The 14,239-nt window shown below is 38.5% G+C and overlaps 1 protein-coding gene across 2 annotated transcripts in view; it reads left to right on the top strand.

Moving 5' to 3' along the window:
* Window positions 1–14,239, top strand: part of ryr2a (ryanodine receptor 2a (cardiac)) — a 157,389-nt gene that overhangs the window by 109,492 nt on the left and 33,658 nt on the right. For both annotated transcript variants that reach the window (XM_017310781.1, XM_017310782.1), the window contains exons 67-81: window positions 349–541; window positions 794–876; window positions 4,562–4,719; window positions 4,941–5,028; window positions 5,569–5,661; window positions 5,834–6,004; window positions 7,419–7,478; window positions 7,659–7,793; window positions 7,900–8,012; window positions 8,958–9,054; window positions 9,195–9,301; window positions 11,220–11,271; window positions 11,393–11,440; window positions 11,546–11,645; window positions 12,641–12,720. In XM_017310781.1, coding sequence (XP_017166270.1) covers window positions 349–541; window positions 794–876; window positions 4,562–4,719; window positions 4,941–5,028; window positions 5,569–5,661; window positions 5,834–6,004; window positions 7,419–7,478; window positions 7,659–7,793; window positions 7,900–8,012; window positions 8,958–9,054; window positions 9,195–9,301; window positions 11,220–11,271; window positions 11,393–11,440; window positions 11,546–11,645; window positions 12,641–12,720 — 1,578 coding nt within the window. The remainder of the gene's footprint in view (window positions 1–348; window positions 542–793; window positions 877–4,561; window positions 4,720–4,940; window positions 5,029–5,568; window positions 5,662–5,833; window positions 6,005–7,418; window positions 7,479–7,658; window positions 7,794–7,899; window positions 8,013–8,957; window positions 9,055–9,194; window positions 9,302–11,219; window positions 11,272–11,392; window positions 11,441–11,545; window positions 11,646–12,640; window positions 12,721–14,239) is intronic.

The following is a 14,239-nucleotide window of genomic DNA, read 5'->3' as shown; positions in this document are numbered from 1 at the left end:
ACACATCAACCATGTGTATTGATGATCATCAAATTCATCAATACACATCAACCATGTGTATTGATGATCATCAAATTCATCAATACACATCAACCATGTGTATTGATGATCATCAAATTCATCAATACACATCAACCATGTGTATTGCTGATCATCAAATTCATCAATACACATCGTGACGCATAAATGCATGGATGAGATTCTCTAGATCTTGCTGAGACATTATTTCTCTAATCCTGGAAATGTTCTTCAGGTGATAGAAGGCAGACTTTGTAACAGGCCAGATTTTCTTGTAATTGGCCAGACATTGTCCATGACCCATGTGTTTGTCCTTTTCGTGTACTGTAGGTAGTGTTGCCCATGTTGTGCAGCTATATGTCGCACTGGTGGGAGCATGGACCAGAAAGCAGTCCTGACAAGGACGACAGCTGCTGCACATCTGTTACCTCTGAGCACATGAATACACTGCTGGGAAACATTCTGAAAATCATCTACAACAACCTGGGAATCGACGAGGGGGCCTGGATGAAAAGACTGGCTGGTAAATCCACACAAACAATGCTTGAAGCAGAGACAGTATATTTAAATGGACTGTAGATTCTTATTCCTACAACTTTCTCCTTATGGATATATTTTACTGCAAAGGTAAATCAGTCAAGTTAAGACACAAATAGCTACCTTTAACTCAGTTCTGACTAATTTAAAGGCCTCACAGGTAGCAGATGTCTTTGAATTTCCGTTCTTTTTATTTTATGCTTACTTGCAAATCTCTTTCTCTATTCCTGTCCTCAAGTCTTTTCCCAGCCAATCATCAGCAAAGCTAAAGCCCAACTATTACAGACACACTTCCTGCCTCTTATGGATAAACTCAAAAAGGTAAGTCCCTTCTGTGCTCTGGTGATGTGCTACAAAGGCCATTTCTAAAGTAAAGGTTCAGCTGCTACTGGTAACAAAACAGAGTCACCATGTTGGAAAAAAAAAGAAAACTTATTGACATGATAAAACTACAAAACCCATGTTACCAGACTGGCCACAAAAAAGGTAGAACCCAGCTTTCACCAGTCAGTCAGAAAAAATGAAGATGTTTCAGGCATCAAATGGTTCCGTCTACCATGGGATGTTTCATCTATTCATACCGCTTCTTCTCTTTCATCTTTACATTTCAAACACTAAAAATATTAAAGTGTCACTAATATGATAAAACTACTTATATGATTAAAAAAGATTAACTACTGTGCTTTCATTCTGTGAACATGGAAACTTTAGTTATAAATATGTTTTACAGAATACCATAAATACAGTTTTTCCTTTGACTAAATTATTTGAACATTCAGTGATTTAGAGGTGAGATGTCCATCTCCAATGCTTCCCTGTCGGATTCTTCCTCCCCAGAAACCTTGAAGTCATCGTTGCTTCTTGTACTATCTGGCTCAAATAAATCTGGTTGCAGTCCTTCAGTAGAACCAGCTCCCTCTCCATCTTCACTACATCCAGCTTCTTCCTCCAAAACTGCAGATAAATTGCTCAAATCTCTGAAATCCTCATAACTTCCTCCACTGCTGCGTATTCAGCCTCAGTTGTTTATGGTTTGATTTACCCTGATTACGATACAAGATGGCGCTGTTGTTTGACCCAGTTACTACAAAAACAGCTACACTACACATTTATAGTAGTCTGTGAGAAATATTTATTTCTAAAAGTTTTTGTGTACACAGAATGAAACCCAGTAGTCATTGTGTCAGACACACTTTAACATTCCAGCATCAGTTGGGAGACATTACTAAATCACACCATACTTACACAATGTGTCAAAATAAAACAAAAATGTTTTCAACAATTAGTTTTTTATTATCCTTCAGTGTTAAAATTAAAACCTATTATAAATGGAATGAATAACACAGCCCTACATACAGTAAAAGGAAGTTTAGCAACATAAATATTTAAACTGAAGGAAGCTTAAACCCTAATCGTTAGTTTTACACTTTCTTTTTGCCATTTCTCCCAGTCTTACTGGTATACAGATGGAAGCCAACTATAATAAATGATGTTGCTGTAAAATATTCATAGTATACTTGCATAAAGAAGTCTAAACTTAAAATAAAGAACCTTCATATAAAAAAAATAAAAATAAACATTTTGCTCCAGATGTTTGATATGAACCTTTTTGCTTTCCTTGCTGTGAATTGCCTTGATATGAAGTGTTAATAAGACTTACTAATACATTTATTAGAATCTTAATACAAGGATGACAGCTGTTATACTTCAAACCAGCATTGAGTTAGATCAGTATTTCTCAACCTTTTTCAGCCCAGCGCCCCCCCAGCCTTTATCCAGGTCCCTCACCGCCCCCACCAAAGAATTTGTAGGCTACTTTGCACTGACCATTATTTTATTATTAATATAACTATCACTATTGTAGATGTTTTGATTTTTATGCTTGTTTCTGTATTTATCATTAAAAATTATTTCCCAGAGAACAAAAAACCCATAGACATAGAAATTATTTTCACAGGTGTCTATGAAAAATGCAACAAACATTCTAGTTAAAATTTGCAGGTCTAACAGCAGCCAGAGTGGAAAAATATTCTTATTCTTTGCCATTTTCTAGTTGTTAAATATTCCACAAAATGACCAGATAAAAGATGTTCAACATGCCAGTTTAAACTTTGAACCATTAGCAAAACGACTGAGCTGCAACATTAAAACATGGATAGAACTGTAACTACATTAATCATAACTCTTCTTCTCTTCAGTGTTTGTCAGTTTCTGGTGGTGCAGCTCTGTGCTGCCTTCAGGAGAATGGGACATCAGAGTATCATCCATAAAACTTCACCCACATGGCATTTACTGTTCAAACCAGAGCTTTCAGTGGAAAAATACAAGTTCCAGATCCTTTTAATGCCATACAAATATGAGACAGAAATATGGATTATATCTTTATATAGATCTGACTATTGATTATAGATAATAGTTTTACTGGACAGAAATTACAAAGAACAAATCTGGTTCTTAATCAAATCCTAATGAGTCAAACTGAAAGTGTCATGGAGTCATCAGCCTCATGACAATAACACTGACATGAAAAATAATATTGAAGAAATAAAAATAAATATATCAAATCTAATTGAAAACATAAATAAGTGATCAGTTATTTACTGTTATGGTCTGTAAGATATATTTATTCTCAGTACCAGATGTGGTCTCAACAAACCCATGGCACTTCAACAATATTATTTTACCTTTTATCTGGAAATAGTGTCTGTTTATTCTTGCCATACAGTCTCTGTATTAATTATTGCTCTAAAGGTCTTGCCATACCAGTTTATTCCTCTGTATTTACTTTAGTTTCTTAGTTTATTCTTGCATTTTGTTCTTCATTCATTTCAATTTAGTTTTATTTGATTAGTATCATCCTCTCTTGGTTTATTGCTATGTCCACTTTAGTTTCTTTGCTGTTGCTACATTTATTTTATCGTTTATTGACCATCAGTAATCTTCACTCATCACCTGCTGCGCCGCCTAATCGTCATGTGTTTCACATCATGTGTTGATTTTTTCACTGTTCAGCGTCGGATTCTCTGTTTTTATGCCATAATTCACATCTAGTTCGTCGCTCCGTTTTATGTCCTGCTTCTCTTGTTTCAGAGTTTTGCACAATGTTCGCGTCTTTTTTTTTTTTTAACCCCTAATGTGCAGGGCGGTCGGGAAGCGTATCGATGGGGAAAAGGCAGACTGACATAAACCTTTTAAAACAACGGAAACAATTTCTGCATTCTGATTATTGAAATTTAAAAGTGCTGTGTTGTTCTATCACACCCGTTTCATACCGGACCACTTACAGCACCGTGTTAACGCTATAAAATGAACGCTCTCTATCGTGGTATCACCCATGGAGGGATTTCTTTATTTAAATGGGTTCATTTTTCAGAGGGATACACAGTGAAGGTATCGGGATTTTAGCTACCAGTAGCAGGAGAACGGAGCTGCGCCAAGAAGCTAACAGAAGCTACAAACACTGAATAGAAGAAGAGCTGCCATCGATACAGTTGCAGCCAGGCATGATTTAATGTTACACAATACAGTTTTACCAAGTTGCTCAAAGTCTAAACTGGTATTGTTCTGCATTTAAGGTGTAAAGTTTACCTTCGACCAAACGCCCCCCAAAGGAATCCCAGCGCCCCCCTTTTGTAAAAATGTCCGCCAGCGCCCCCTGCCGTCCTCTGAACGCCCCCTGGGAGGCGGTACCGCCCACGTTGAGAACCGCTAAGTTAGATGATCATGAGCGTGCAGCAACAGAGAAAATGAACATGACGATATCTTTTTCTATCCTCCATCTTATTTTATGAGAAGCTCACAGCTCTTAATTTAGGAAGCAATAAAAAGAAAAGACGGACAGATGTGACTTTCTAAGAGAACCTCTGTCTGGTAGAAATGAACTTTTTCAGTAGACTGTCAAATCATGCTGCAGGGTTTTTTTTAAACTGGTGTTGGATATTGATACTGAAATGCGCTGTAAACACTGTGTCTCTGTGTAAGACTGCACCAATTTGTTCCTGTGTAGAAAGCTGCAGTGGTTCTGACGGATGAGGAGCAGAGCAGGGCTGAAGGGAGAGGTGAGATGTCTGAGACAGAGCTCCTCATCATGGATCAGTTCACCATACTGGTCAGAGACCTGTATGCCTTCTACCCTCTGCTCATACGATTTGTGGACTACAACAGGTACAGTGTTGTTGTGTAACACTGTGGAAATGTGTGTCCTTGCATCCAATGCATGTTTGTTTCACCAACTGATCTATGACCAAGTGGAAGTAACTACTACTTTAAAGCTAAATAGCTAAAACTAGAACATTTTTGTCAACACATCACTAAAATAACTGATAGGACACTTAATGGAGTGAAGCTTGTCACTGAGCTGCCTGATGTATAAATCTGTACTACAGAGGAAGATGGCTAAAAGAGTCCAACCCGGAGGCAGAAGAGCTGTTCAGAATGGTGGCTGAAGTTTTCATATTTTGGGCCAAGTCTCATGTAAGAACCTTACTTTTCCACTGTAACTTTGTAATTTTTTTAAACACAATGACAGAAATTTTAATATTAATAACTAGCACATTGCAGCAATTTAATCAAGCGGTCACAAAAGCACAGTGTAGGTTTTAGATGTGGGCCATATGGTGGAAGGAGGATGCACCAGCACCTGATAAGAAATACAACTATTCTGTTAAATGTAGAGTCTCATTGTCTCATTTTATTGGTTGATTTGGCAGCAGAAAGAGGGGCTTATAAAGTATGCCATTTACATAAGAACTGCCAATGCAAGTACATACAAATGACGCATTATTAACAAAGTGATCTCCTAATAACACAGATTTTATTTGCAATAATATGAATATCTGGATGTGGCTGTATGTAATGGACCTGGTCAGGTGTGCATTAACTCAACAGTGATTCAACTGGAGCTCAGGCTTTCTTACTGTTCTGTCATCTCAAAGGCAGTGGTGGTTCAGTGAGGCACGTTTCAGAGAATGCAGTATGTCAGTGTGACTGAGTTGTTTTGTCATCTATCTGTAGAACTTCAAGAGAGAAGAGCAGAATTTTGTGGTCCAGAATGAAATCAACAACATGTCATTCCTTATCTCTGACACCAAGTGCAAGATGTCAAAGGTACGACACACAGTCATGTTCAAAAGGAATAAAGCGGCAGATAATTACTGACTAAAAGGGTAATATCAATAAATGTTTAATAATCTATGTCAATAAGTACTGTCTTATCAAGATAATTTGGACGTATGTTAAAGTAAGCATATGTGTCCTTTTTCATTTGATTGGGCTTCAGGGTATAGTTTCAGACCAGGAGAGGAAGAAGATGAAGAGGAAGGGTGATCGCTACTCAACTCAGACCAGTTTGATCGTGGCCACACTGAAACGCCTGCTGCCTGTGGGACTGAACATCTGTGCTCCAGGAGAACAGGAGCTCATCGCTCTGGCTAAGACCCGATTCACACAGGTAGAAGGATGGCACAGACAGACACACAGATTCACTTAGTTTGAATAGTTGACAACAAGCTGGACCTGAGGGTGGTTCGGGGAGACTGGGTCAGGTAACTTTCAAAGCTGCTCTGCATGCACATGTGATTTGGGATTTCTTTTCAACTGCTGCATTTTCACCCAGCACAGACTACATGGATTGTACCTAGGGGTGCACCAATTTATCGACGCCATTTTTCTTTATTTTGGGAGATCGGTGATTGGCCAACTTTTACATATGAAGCCGATCTTATCCACCGATCAAGGTCTAAGAATCAACCACAGTCCTCTTTTGCTCCCTGGTGAGAGGTTTGACTGATAGACTGGCCCACCAAGTTATGTCTGCACATTTACAATTATCAATAGTGACCCCACTGTTGCCAACTCAACAACTTTCTTGCTATATTGAGCAACATTTCAGACAAAAAAAATTGGTATCAGCCAAAATTGGAATCGGCAGATTAATCTGCTGCTCGGTAATTGGCAATTGGCCAGAAAACTTGTGCACCCATAATTGTACCAAAATGAGACAAAAATCCATGTTTGTAGTTAGCAGTTAGCAACTGAAACGTCTCTTTATATTGTTGCATTTTCTTTGCCACAGTCCCGATACTTTAAGACTAACACACTTCTCCTCTTTCATAGGAACATTTTACCTTAAAATACAATATGAAGAGTTTCCTATCACATTCCTCATATCTTGCTTCTATATTTTGGGGGAGCCAAAATGCTGCGGGTTTCCCGTCATAACTGTGTGGCTTGTCTGCACGAGGCTAGCTTTGGATAAACTTTGACCCCAGATAAAGTGGGTATTAAGATCTAAGGTAGGATGCATAGTATGCCATTGAATATTGTGTTGGCTACTATGGACATGCAGAACAGCCATTCGCAGACATTGCAGTGAGTTATTAACTGTGGAAAAGGACAATGAAGAGATTAGAGGAAGTTTGTAGTTTGTGTCACTGTTACAAACCAAGATTAGTAACTGTGACACATCGTGTCACTGTTACTAATTTGGCTAATCAGCTGAATTAGTTTTAATTCGGCTGATTTAAAACTAAATCAGCCGAAACAAAGTGCTGCACATAATTGCATGCTAAGCATACATTAAAAGAAAAAAAATTAAAAGTGAAACATAACGACAAAAAGATTAAACACAATAAAATCCAAGATATTAAAAACAAACCCCAACTAAGTTTAGTAAAGGTTGAAAGCCAAAGACCACAACTTGGCTTTAAGGATCGTTTTAAAAGCAGACAATGAAGGGGGCTCTCTATTGGCTAGCTCTGAATAAAGGAATGCAAACATTTTGCATCATAGAAAAACATAATCGAGACAACACATGAATTAACTTTTCTAAAGCAGCTGCTGAAAAAATTTGCATTTGTCAACAGAAAGACACAGAGGATGAGGTTCGAGAGATCATCAGGAACAATCTCCATTTACAAGGGAAGGTAAAAATAATTTTCTTTTTTCATTGTAACAAATTGTCATTAGATTGCTAAAAAAAAAAAGAAAATATGTTAAAATTAACATTTTGTCTTTTCCTATATTGTATCAAGTGTGTGCATGTGTATTTTACAAGTTGAGTGACTTTCCAATAGAAGTGCTCTTCCCATGTGTAACTTGTGCAGCTGGAAGATCCAGCAATTCGCTGGCAGATGGCTTTGTACAGAGACCTGCCCTACCACTACGAGGACACATCGGACCCAGAAAAGACTGTGAAAAGGGTCCTGGACATTGCTCATGTCCTCTTCCACCTAGACCAGGTCTTAATAATAGGACTTCATGCTTCTGAACACATTATGTAACCCTGCTGTATAACAATAAGTATTGGTGGTTGTGTGAAACAGTGTCCACCTCTTTGTATTTCAGGTAGAGCATCCTCAGCGCAGCAAGAAAGCTGTATGGCATAAACTGCTGTCCAAGCAAAGGAAGCGAGCCGTGGTTGCTTGTTTCAGGATGGCACCTCTCTATAACCTGCCGAGGTATGATCTGCACTTCCCACTCATAAATTGGAGACAATTAGGAGAAAAACAGCCCAACGCTGCTGAAAATACCCACCCTGGATACGTTCAGCATTCACTCAAAAAGATTTCTGACTAAAAGGGATTAACTATTCTTACTAAAATAAAGGCTTGATGCTGTCACGATGTGTTGTGGTTGAGTTAGACCCAAATACAAAGAGGTAGAGGCAGCAAGTAGATGATAAAAGTTTAATGAAAATGATGAACATTATTTACAAAATCACAGGGATTGCAGGGAGCCAGAGAAGGTCAAAAACAGGAACAAAAGGCAAGCAGCGTAACAACGGGGAAGTAAATGGGATATAACAGGAGGAACCAGCAAGGAGAAACAGAATGAGTTATGTGGGGAGGTTGATTACTGAACAGGAACCAGATGGCTGATTGGAAAAGGGTTGCAGGTGTGAGGCGAGAGAGCAGAAGGCAGGCTGAGGCAAGAGAGAGAGAAAATGTGGGGCGATGGAGAGTGTACAAAATGGGTAACTGGGAAAAATCTATTGCTAACAAATAACTAGACGTGAAGTCCTTTAGTTGTTCAGTAACTAAAGGACTGAACAAGGGTAAAACAAAAACAAAGCGGATCTGCACTGCAGACTAGGAAATGAATCTAACACAAATGAAACACTAAACATAACAAGTATAATAATACTAGAATAACCAAGAAAAGACAGAAGCAAAGGAAAACGGAAACACTGCTGATCTAATCAAAGAATTTAAACTAAGGAACACAGAAATAAGAAACAAACACAGAATAACACAAAAAACTCAAGATCCTGATGGACGCTTCTTGTTATTGCTTATTTTTAGATAGAAATAGATGGACAAATGGATGGAATTGTACACATTGCACATATTTTTGAAACATTAACTAGTTCTCTGAATAAAAGTACCTTTTTGTTTTTAAACTAGGCACAGAGCTGTGAACTTGTTCTTGCAAGGCTATGAGAAGTCCTGGATTGAGGCAGAAGAGCATTATTTTGAAGACAAACTCATCGAGGACCTTGCTGTAAGATATTGTGCATTCAAAGTTAAACAAATAGGAATATTTTGATCCCAACAAAAAAAATCATACTTGAAAAAACAGTTTTGAATCATAAATCTAAACTCAATTGTTTGTCCAATGTGTGTAAAATGGTCTGATTGCAGAAAGCAGGTGAAAGAGAGCCATCTGAAGAAGAGGAGGGCATAAAACACATCGATCCACTCCATCAACTTATCCAGCTGTTCAGCAGAACAGCCCTCACTGAGAAATGGTGGGTTCAAAATTCATATGTCTTTTTACTGAATCAAATATTTTTGTTTTAAACCAATCCAACCAATCCAAGCGGGTCAGTGGAATCGTTTTGGTTCCAGCTGCTTATTCACTTTTCTTTGGCGGAGCAGGTGTTGAGGTTGAAGGTGGGTTTCGGCTCAGAGCCGGCCACGCTGATTCATCCAGGTGAGGGGTTCTCCCCGTTAGTCGTCTCATGGAATCTGCAGTGTGAGACTTTTGTTTCGGCTTGGCGCCCTGAGCGATCCAGGGTGAGCTGCTTGGTGTGGGGCGCATGACCTCTCCGCTGATTTGAGGAAGAGTTGTTTCATTTCCATGGGTAGTATTGATCTCAAAGTTCACCTCCAGCCGTTGAATCTACGTTTCTAAAAACTGAAGTCGTTGTAGAATACTGCTAATGTCCTTGGGGTCGGACGGGGGCATTTTGCCCTGGTTCAACTTGGAGGTGAAGAACAGTAAGGTAAAAATAAAAGTGAGAAAACCTCCCAACCATCGAACCATTGGCAGAGGCTATAAGAAGCAACGATAATACAACGGGACTTTCAATTGATTTGATATTCTGCAAGATAGTTTTATATGCTGATGATGTACTTCTCTTCATCTCAAACCTGGAAACATCCTTACCAGCGTTAATGTCTACTATAAAGGATTTTGGTTTACTGTCAGGCTGCAAAATTAATTTGGATAAATCATGAGCAATGCCAATTGGCTTTAACGATGAAACCTCCTATCCATCTGTCTCCCCTTTTTATTGATCTGAGAAAGGATTTGAATATCTGGGGATTGATATTAAGCCTAATGTTGGGGAACTGCTGAGAACTAATCTGGCTAAAGTACAAAAAGAAACTAAAAGATTTTACAAGATGAATGAATCTGCCAGTTTCATAGATAGGGAGAATAAGTCTGAAAGATGAACATCCTGCCAAGATTACTTCACCCAATGCGATTGCTACCACTCTGTATTTCTAAGAAGATGGCTAAAGAGATTGAAGGTGACTTTGTATAAGGACTTTGCAGCTGCAAAGTCCTTTGCTAACATTAGACATTATAGCTAGACTTGTCATGGCGAAATTATTAATGAGAGGCTTCACGATTATTTTAAAAGCCAGGAAGCACCATTGGAGAAGTGAACATGTAGTCCCTTTAATTTATTAGGAGAGCTTAGAAGCATGAAGAAATCTTATTTGAAGAGGGAGGATAATCCGATTCTTCAAAATATAGTGAAAAGTTGGCTAGATATCAACAATTATATTGGTAGGAAGGATTCTCTTATCTAAATTACACCAATTATCAACAGTAAAAACTTCCTCCAAAGGGTGAATTCAGCAGTATTTGGAAACTGGCACAAAAAAGTTATCAAAACAATAGCAGATCTATTTGATAATAATAACATATTGATGACCTTTCCCCAGTTTCAAAATAAATTTGGCCTCTGATCCAAGGATTTCTATGACTACCTTCAAATTCGTCACTTTGTAGCATCTGGTATTAGGCATTAGGGTGTTGCAGGACTCCTTCACACTTCCAGGGCCAATAGAAAAATTCCTTATAAAATTTACCTTAAATTAAGGTCTTATTTTGAGATTCTATAATGTCTTACAAATAAGTGTTCAGTAAGTGTTTTTCTTTTAAGCTCATCACACGTCAGTTTGTATTCTAACCACACCAACACTGTTATGTTTGTTGTTTTTGAAAATAAATTAAAAGGTGTTAAAAAAAATGTTTAATGTTTATAAAGTCAGTGAAGCAACTTTCAACCTCTTACACAAAAGATTTTCTCAAAAAGAAAACCTGACTTGTTTGGCAAATAAAAATCATCATTCTATGTTCTGTGTGTGCGTGTGCGTGTGTGTGTGTGTGTGAATGTGTGTGTGTGTGTGTGTGTGTGTTATATGTTGCAGTAAGCTGGATGAAGATAACCTTTACATGGCGTATGCTGACATCATGGCTAAGGTATCTGACAGAAGCTGTAATCCTGAATCCACACTTGATTTTGGTTCTGTTATGAGAAATTTTATATCAGTAATTTAACTTGGACTGTGTCACCGGTCTCTATAACACTCCCTTCTCCCAGAGTTGTCATGATGAAGAGGATGAAGAAGGAGAAGTTAAAAGCTTTGAAGTAGGTGATCACTCACTAATTGTGCCCTTCACTGTCCTTGGATAATTAAGGAACATTTGAATATTCTAGCTCTCACCAGAAAACTGTCCTGCTTGAATGAAATAGGAGAAGGAGATGGAGAAGCAAAAGTTGCTGTATCAGCAGGCCCGACTGCACGACCGCGGAGCTGCAGAGATGGTCCTTCAAACCATCAGCGCCAGCAAAGGTAACCATAAGAGAGACGAGCTGCCCTTTCCAGACTACCAGTGATTAAAACACTCATGGAGTTGTCTGAATACTGGAAAAATAATAAAAGATTGTGATTGTACCGTCACCATGTCATGACGGGATGGTATGACATGGTAATCTGTGAAAAAAATTGAGCTCTCTGCCTTAACCCAATGTTATTTAGAAACAACCAATCAGAGCCAGGAGGCAGGACTTAGCACTGTCAGTCACAGTCTCATGCGGCTCTGCTCATCCTTCCTCTTCCCTCTTGCTCTGTGCTACAATGCTGCTAGCATAACCTGTTGTGAATGCTCAGGCTAATTAGCATGGTCACTGATGACAGTGGATAAAAGGTTTTCCTGTGGCGATGAGTTTTTTCTCTGCCAATAGGACATACATCACACAACAAGTAAATTAGTTTGACTGATAGCGCTAAGACCTGCCTCTTGGCTCTGATTGGTTGTTTTTGGTCAGGAGCGGCGCATTCTTAAGACAGCGATGGCAACACAGGGAGGAGATGGAGGAGAGCAATCTTTTCATTGATTATCTGTCTCATAAACTGTCACGACATGGTGATAAGCTTGTTGGAAGATTGATTGATTGATTGATTGATTGATTGATTGATTGATTGATTGATTGATTGATTGATTGATTGATTGATTGATTGATTGATTGATTGATTGATNATTGATTGATTGATTGATTGATTGATTGATTGATTGATTGATTGATTGATTGATTGATTGATTGATTGATTGATTGATTGATTGATTGATTGATTTAAATATGCTTCTCTGTATTTTTGGGCCCTGAATAAGAAATACTCATATAAAACAGGGCAGAAAACCCTTGTTTTTCCTCTTTAGTCAATATTTAGTCATAATTGACTTTGTGACAACCACGTGGCTTTTACTCTACTCATTTACTATAAAATAATTCCTGATGGAAAATAAGTGTAAGCAAGCTAATGGCCATGTTTTGTATGGGATCTAGGTGTTATGGGCCCTATGGTTGCATCCACTCTGAAGCTGGGCATAGCCATTCTCAATGGAGGAAACTCAACTGTACAGCAGGTAACTACTAATGTGTAGTTTCCTACCTATGCATACATACATTCCATTTGATCCTAGTTATCAATTAATACAGTATGCTCAATTAATTATTCAAAGTAGTTTAAAAAGTTTCTATCTAAGGAAATCCAGCAAATTGCATTGAGTCATTGACTTGCAGTATTCACTCCTCCTGGACCAGCATGTAGCGACAATTACTTGCTTTTCATGGTTGACTTTTTACAGCAATACCGTGCATCCATGTAGAGACAGTGGGCAGGAAAAACCCCCCTTTAACAAGAAGAAAACCCCAGCAGAACCAGAACCTGCCTCAGTACAAGCAGTCATCTGCCACGACCAACTGAGGGTTTAAGAAGACAGAGATAAAATATATATAAAATGATTCCTAGTATTTGTGGGGGTTGAAGTCCCCAACTGCCTTCAAACAGCTGACATACTTGACAAGAATCTTAAAACATATAAAAACACTTATACCTGCCATTTTATTAGTTCAAACCTCATACACAGCCCGGAAACGGTCTCTTCACAACCATGGAAGCTAACATCCATGGTCTTTCTTATCTCCACTTTTGGTGATACAGCAAATCAGCACCAAGGAAAATGAATTGTGTACCTAGATCAGAGGTGTCAAACTCCAGTCCTGGAGGGCCACTGCCCTGCAACGTTTAGACGTGCCTCTGCTGCACCACACCTCAATATAATAATTAGGTCATTAGCAGGGCTCTGGAGAACTGATCTACACAAAAAGGAGGTAATTAAGCCATTTCATTCCAGTGCTTTGTACCTGTGGCACATCTAAAAACAGTGCCACAGTGGGCCTTGAGGACTGGAGTTTGACACCTGTGACCTACATTGTCTGCTTTGCAAATGTCAACCAAGTGGTGTTGCACCAGGTCTCTGCAAATAATTTGGAGTTAGGTTTCAAAGAATCTGTTAATAGATAAATCTGAAAACATTGAACAACAAATAGGCAATGATCCACTGTAAACAAGTCAGAAAGATAAACATGTTAATGTATCCTTATCTGTCCCTTACCTAGAATCAGATTCTCCAATAGCCTGACAGAAACAGCACTGAAATGTTCCCATTTGTTTTCTTCCTGTTACTAAATATTGCCTGACTTATTATGAAGAGTCATTTTTCCCAACCCTCTCCAGGATTAGGGAGACTGGATATCAACTTTTTTTTTTAGCAAGTATCGCCTCACTAAACAAAAACTCTCAGGGAAGTGCTGTTTTCCATAGGGGCTAGGTTAGCACCAATCAGGAGATTTACATTGCTATGAGCTCGTCTTGCTAACAGTAATCTGGTCGGTGTATACAGAAATGAGTAAATCCCACTGATGCTGCATGAAACTATGATGTGGTTTAGCTCGAGATGATTGTGAGATCCAGGTGCGGACTTAAGAAGAGGATTGTCTGTTTTTTTTCCAGTATAGTCAATAAAAATGTATTCATCTTTGCCTCTTTGTCCTTCTGAGATCGAAATTACTGTTAATTGGAGCCATATCTAATTTGGGATT

The sequence above is a fragment of the Poecilia reticulata genome, linkage group LG19, assembly GCF_000633615.1.
Source record: "Poecilia reticulata strain Guanapo linkage group LG19, Guppy_female_1.0+MT, whole genome shotgun sequence".
In the NCBI taxonomy this organism is placed as follows: Eukaryota; Metazoa; Chordata; class Actinopteri; order Cyprinodontiformes; family Poeciliidae; genus Poecilia; species Poecilia reticulata.
Note: the sequence above shows the minus strand (reverse complement) of the source record. Positions and strands in the feature narration are given on the sequence as shown.